At 42.1% G+C, this 6,860-nt stretch overlaps 1 protein-coding gene across 1 annotated transcript; it reads right to left on the bottom strand.

Annotated features, from left to right (window-relative positions):
• Positions 1 to 691: 691 nt before the first annotated feature.
• Positions 692 to 3,058, bottom strand: LOC134369228 (protocadherin beta-18). Its single transcript, XM_063085472.1, has one exon. The coding sequence runs from the start codon at positions 3,056 to 3,058 to the stop codon at positions 692 to 694; it is 2,367 nt and encodes a 788-aa protein (XP_062941542.1).
• Between the last annotated feature and the right edge of the window lie 3,802 nt (positions 3,059 to 6,860).

The following is a 6,860-nucleotide window of genomic DNA, read 5'->3' as shown; positions in this document are numbered from 1 at the left end:
AGAGGCAAATTAAAGTGAAAAGAAAAAAAAAAAACTGAATAGTTATCAGCTCTCTAGGTTGTACAGAGAAGTGCAAAGACAAGAAAGGAGCATGAGCCCAACATATATGTTAATCCAAACAAGACTTTTCATTTATTCTAATAAAACGTGTACCAGCAGTATATATAGTCACAAAATATTTATGGGGAAAAATAAGTGTAGAAAAAATTCTCTGCAATATTTGGGAGAAAAAGAAGAATGGAAAAATTGATTGTACTTTTTAAAAAACCGGACTAACTATAACAAGCAATTATGCTTTTATTCATACCATGCATTTTCCTCTGTAATAATGCTATCAATCATATAAAAAACTGTTTTGGTGAGAAGATCCACAGTGAGAACACCAGTAAATATGACTAAGCCCAGTGTGCAATTAAACTTGAAGGGAAATGGATATATATGTGAATAAATTATTTGAGGTTATGTGATGGAACAAGACCAAACAAATCCCACTCCCCCCCCCCGCTTTTTTCCCACGTTTAATAGAACTGCAGAAAATAGACATAAATTGCTGAACTTTCTAAAAACTCTTATGTAAAATGAAGTTACCCAAAATGAAGAACTTTACATTGTAATGAATAAAATTTCAAAGAAGAGACTCATTCTAAAAGTTCTGCATTATAATCGTGTCCCTAATCGAACCCAGAGACGTTCAGAAAGGTGAGGCTTTCTCTATTTCAGCGCTCAGGGGCGGGAGGCTGGGGATAATCGGCTTCAGGAACTTGAACTCGCTGGTCCCTGAGCCTCCCATCAGACACACCTCATACTGGTAGCTCTGGGACAGGGTCCCCGTACCGCTGACGTCCACCAGGTGGCCCGGAAAGCGGCCCCCAGGCACCGAGCAGCGGCCCTCCGAGGCCGCCCTGCGCCTCCTGCACAGCCGCACCGCCACCAACAGGAGCACCGAGAACAGGAAGAGCGAGGTGACCGAGGCCAGCGCGATGACCAAGTAGACGGTGAGCGAGTCGGCCTGCGCCCGCTCCGGCGCCGCTTCCGGCAGCGGCAGGTAGGGCTGGGAGAAGCCGTCCACCAGCAGCACGTGCAGCGTGACGGTGGCCGACAGCGGCGGCTCGCCATTGTCCTTGACCAGCACCAGCAGTCTGTGCCTGGCCGCGTCGCGCTCGCTCAGCAGCCGGGCCGTGCGCACCTCGCCGTTGTGCGCCCACACGCCGAACAGCCCGGGCTCCGTGGCCTTGAGCAGCTGGTACGACAGCCAGGCGTTCTGGCCCGAGTCGCCGTCCACCGCCACCACCTTGGTCACCAGGGAGCCCGCCTCGGCCTGCCTGGGCAGCAGCTCGGTGCAGGGCGCAGAGCCGTTCTGCAGCGGGTACAGCACGAAGGGCGCGTTGTCGTTGTCGTCCACCAGCACCACGCGCACCAGCGCGTCGCTGCTCAGCGCGGGGGAGCCTCTGTCTGCCGCGCCCACGCGGAACTCGAACGCCCGCAGGGCCTCGTAGTCCAGCGACCGCAGGGCGAACAGGTGTCCGCTGTCCGCGTTGATGGACACCAGGGAGGCGAGGGCCAGGTGCGGGTCGTGGGTCGGCAGCAGCGAGTAGGTGACCTGGGCGTTGGTGCCCGAGTCTCTGTCTGTGGCGCTGACGCTGCCGATGTGCAGGGCGGGGCTGTTGTTCTCGCGGACGAACAGGGTGTAGGAGCTTTGTGTGAAGGCAGGGGCGTTGTCGTTGACGTCGGAGACCTGCACGGTTATGCTGTGCTCGGTTTTGAGCCTGGGCGTCCCCAAGTCGGTGACGGTGATGGTGATGTTGTACTCGGCTCTTGCTTCTCTGTCTAGTGCACTCTCTGTTATTAGGGTATAAAAGTTCTTGAAGGTAGGCTTCAAGAGAAAGGGGTGGTTGTCCTGAATTGAACAAACCATTTTCCCGTTGTTTCCAGAGTCTTGGTCTCTTACACTGAAAACAGCGACCACCATCTCAGGCGAAGAGTTTTCCGGTATTGGGCTGGTAATAGATGTCACGACTATTTCCGGTGGGTTGTCATTCACATCTACAACCCGAACTAAAATGGCCGATTTTCCAGAAAGGCTCCCACCGTCAATGGCCTGAATACTTATTGCATAAGACTGAATTATCTCAAAATCTAGAAGTGCTTTTAAATGGACTTCACCAGAAATTGGATGGATTTCAAATGTTTCCCGCACGTCTCTAGAGACGTGGAAAAATGAATAAAGTAGTTCTCCATTTATTCCTGCATCTAAATCTGTAGCGGACACCTTGATGACTAAGGAGTCCACAGGGCTGTTTTCTGGTACCTGAACCTCATAGACTGGCCTCTCAAACTTGGGGGCGTTGTCATTGATATCCAGGACCACAACGCGAATCAGTGTCGTGCCGGATCTGGGTGGAGATCCGCCATCCAAGGCTGTTAGTGTTAAACTAAGCTCAGGCTCCTTTTCTCTATCCAGAGATTGGTCCAGGACCAGCTCTGGGTATTTTCTGCCTTCATCAGTGTCTTGCAATTTAAGGTGGAAATGGGGGTTAGGGCTTATTGTATAGTTTTGGACACCATTCTTTCCTACATCCAAGTCCTGAGCACTATCCATTTGGAATGAGGTTCCCGGAGTAGTACCTTCTGAGACTTTTAGAAGTATATGTTTATCTAGGAACGTGGGAGTGTGGTCATTTATGTCTGTGACTGAAAGCTTAGCCCGAAAAAATTGCAAAGGATTTTCAAATAACACCTGGAAATACAATATACACGGCTCAGTGAAATCGCAAAGTGCCTCCCGATCTAGTTGTTCATTTAAGAGCAAGTTGCCAGTCTCCATATCCAACTGCAAATATGGCTTATAGTCGTCGAAGATGACTCTGGCCCCCCGCACAGCCAGGTCTTCCACACCCAAACCCATGTCTTTCACCACGTTGCCTATAAAGGAGCCGATCTCAGTTTCCTCTGCCACAGAATAGCTCCAGGTCTCAGAACACACCAAAGACCCTCCCAGGAAAACAAAGAAAAGCAGCACTTGCCTTATCTGCTGAGCGTTCCCCTCTCCCGGCTCCATGGCTTCTTAGTCAAACGTCTTTCTGCGGAAACGTTTCAACTCAATCTCTAGCAGCTCTGGGAGTTGCTCCTCTTATCCATCAGATTGGACCTTTGGGAATCTATGGGCTGTAATCCTGTTGCAAGTGTGTTGTTGGAACCCTTTTTCTTTAGAAAACCTCTTTTCTCCTGTTTCTGCAGCACTCTTAGTTCCACTGGCAAATGGAAACCAGAGCATCTGCTGGGTTACATTTTGTCATCTTATCCTGCAGCGCCACCATGTGACTCTGAAGATTTTCAGGTTTAGACGAAGTCATATAAGTTTGAGACAAAATTTATCTTGTGTTTGTTGATTAATTTAAATTATATTTTCTCCTGCACTTCTGTTTCCTGAGTTGCGTTCTTTGTGATATGTGATGCTATTACAAATAAGTCATTAACACAATAAACTACAATCTGTTAGAGTTGTTGTGGATATAAAAATCATATCCAAGATGTAGTTCCTGCCTCAAATAAGTTATGATCTCTCTGTGAAGATTATATATAAAACAACTAAAACTAGTTAGGGGAACTCTTGCATGTAATTGACTTAGTAAGCAAGAGATTCTCAGGAAAATTGGAAATGGGAACCAGAGGTCTTAGTCTTCTCTGGCTATCAGCAAATACTCTTAGAAGACAATAAGAATGAGACCATGTACTTGAAAGTGAACCTGGTACACGCAAATAGTTGTTTTGGGGAGGTTGGACATTTCAGGTTGGTACCATTTATTTAGAGACATTCCATAGAAGGCTTACTGGCAGGAGTAAAAAGTAAATGAATAGAGTAAAATATGTCCAGTTTCTGACAACATAAGAAAAGTTGAACAGACAAGACCCCAGTTTAGTTGTGAAACTGAATATTATCATTTTGTAGATGCAGTCTTTCTAGATGCACAATTATAAATCTTATTTATTTATTGAGCATATTCTTTCTGCTAGGCATGGTGATATGTGTTAGGGATAGAATGGTAAACAGACATGGTTTCTGCCATGAAAGAGGGAGACAGAAAAATGATCACACATTTAAAATAAAGCACAATAAATGACATAGTAGGAAAAATTTATGCCACTGTAAGAATGAGATGAGGTTTATTTAATTAGAATTTAGAAGTACAGGAAAGACTTAACTGGAGAAAGTATATTCTAAATTGATACATGTAAAATGAGTGGGAGTAATCCAACAACAATTGGGTGTGGGGTAAAACTTTCCATTCAAACTAAAAACATAATTGTGCAAACCTAAAATGACAGACGTGTTTTGAAGGAACTGAAGTAAGATCAATATAGTTGAGACACAGAGCAAGAGGAAAGAAAATGGTAGGAGTTGAAATTGGAAAGATGAGTAAATATTTTGCAAGCTATGTGTAGGCATTTGGACTGTGCACCAGTAGAAGTGCAAGATTATTAAAGCGTTTTAAACAGAAAAGTGACATGATCATGTTTGAATTTTTTCAAAAGATTATACCATTTCAGAGTCGTGCATAAAATAGAGAAGCATGAGATTAGAGGCAGGAAACTGATTAGAAGTGGTTGCAGTAATACAGGTAAGAGATGATATTGGCCTCAACTAGAAATGCAGTAATGGAGTTGTATTAAAATGATAAAATAATACAGGATGTGGTGATTGATTAGACATAGAGGGATGGGATAGGAGGGAGTGAAAGTAAATGCACTTTGATTTCAGGCTTAGGAAACTGAGTGGCTGTTGGTGCTATTAACTGAAAGAATAAACATAGAAAGAGGAGAAAGGGGAGGAACAGGTACGGAGCTAAAGAAGATATGTTTAGTTTTGAGAATGGGAATTTTTACATTTAAAACATGTTGAGTTTGGGATGTTCATAAGGCATCCAGACAAATAGTTACATAAATGACCTTCCATTAAAGTTGAGGAAAGATGTTCAGACTATAGAGACAAATTTAGGATTTATTAGTATAAATGATGATTGAAGCCCTTCAAGATAGATAGAAAATCATAGATTAAGAGAAGAATGTTTGAATTTCTGATTTCAGAGATGATGCAGCTCTCAGAGACTACCATCTCTGGAGAGTGGCCATAGGTTTAGGTGACAAGACTAGAGTAGAAGTGCATGTCACTAGAAATGAAGAAGGCTAGGACAGGTCAAACTCTTGGACCCAGAATTGTGGCAAGGGATGGGCAAAGAGGGAAACTATAAGAAGTTATACTTGAGAGACAAACATCTTTACACCACTTCTCTCCCGTGACCTTGATTAATTTAAAACTAAACAGGTATCCAGTTAATTTGATTCTCTCATTTGATGACTCCATAGACTGTTTAGGGAGGAAGGTTTGCTAATTTGTTTCAGCAGGCTGAAGATATTTTACTTTCCTTTAGTTTCCATTGCTACTGTTGAGAAACATGGAACATAGCTGTTAGTCTAATTCTCATGCTTTTGAGGGTTAAATGTCTTTTTCCTGTGCCTTTTTTTCAAAAATAAAAAAATAAAGATTTGTCTTTGGTTTTCTGAAATTTCACTGTGATATCTCAGGCATGAATATCTATTTAATTTATCCTGTTAGGTTTATTTAGGTCTTTTGAATTTGTTCACTGCTGTTTTCATCAATTCTGGAAATTTTCTAACCATTGTTTCTTCAAATATTGCTTCTAATCCAATCTTTCTCATCTCTCCTGGGGTTCTGGTTAAATATATATTAAACTTTTTTACTTTAACCATGTTACTAACCATGTCCTCTGTATTTTTCATCTTATTAAATTTCTGAACCACAAATTGGATAAATTATATTCTAACATCTTCCACTTCACTAATTATTTAGTTGTATCTGATTTTCTATTAAACCTTTTATTCAGTTTTAAATTTTTTTTTTTTTTGACCAGTAAGGGGATCTCAGCCCTTGGCACGGTGTGGTCTGCACCATGCTTAGCCAGTGAGCGCACTGGCCATCCTTACATAGGATCCGAACCCGCAGCCTCGGCGCTACCAGCACCGCACTCTCCCAAGTGAGCCATGGGGCCAGACCCAGTTTTAAATTTTGATTAGTATGTTTTTATTTCTAGGTGTTCTATTCTGCTTTTTTCTAATCTGTCATATTTGATAGTTTCTTGTTCCCTGTATGCCTTCAAGTTTAACTTTTATTTCAAATAAAGTGGTTAGCATATTACACACTGTCTGATAATTACTATATTTGAAGTGCTTGCAATTTTATTTCTGTGTTCTGTTTTGTAATTTTTTTTTCTGCTGGCTCTCACTCATGGTGTCTTGTTTCTTTGTGATGCAGTTAACTTTGGCTGCATTCAGGTTAAGAACATAAAGAATAAATTATATAAATAATTTTCTAGGCTTAAGGTGAATAAGCCTTCTTTCACAGAAAATTTGCATTTGATTGTATCAGAATCTGGGAGCACTACCTGTCAACAATCACCTTAAATCAAGTTCAAGGCTGAAATTCCACACAAGGGCTCTTCTACTTCCAGTTTTACTCATTCATTTCCAGTTTATACCCAGATGGTGTAGTTTTTAGGAATTTATACTTATTAATGGGAGGGTCTTCTGTAAACTCACTTTGTTAGGCTTTGATTTCCCCTCTCATTATATAAATCAGGATTCCAAATGTTCCCAAGGAAAAAGTAGATTTTGTACTCATTTATCTCTCCAGGTTTTCTTTTAACATTGACTTTTGTTTTTTTCCCTCTCTCCAGGCACCATGCTCTCCCAAATGAGTCACCAGCCAACCCTCTTTTAACATTAACTTTGATCTGAAAATATATTAATGTCCTAATAGCTAATCATTTTCAATGAAAGCATTG

This window comes from Cynocephalus volans, chromosome 2 (assembly GCF_027409185.1).
Source record: "Cynocephalus volans isolate mCynVol1 chromosome 2, mCynVol1.pri, whole genome shotgun sequence".
Lineage (NCBI taxonomy): Eukaryota > Metazoa > Chordata > Mammalia > Dermoptera > Cynocephalidae > Cynocephalus > Cynocephalus volans.
The sequence above is the reverse complement of the archived record's forward strand: the minus strand, read 5'-3'. Positions and strand labels throughout refer to the sequence as shown.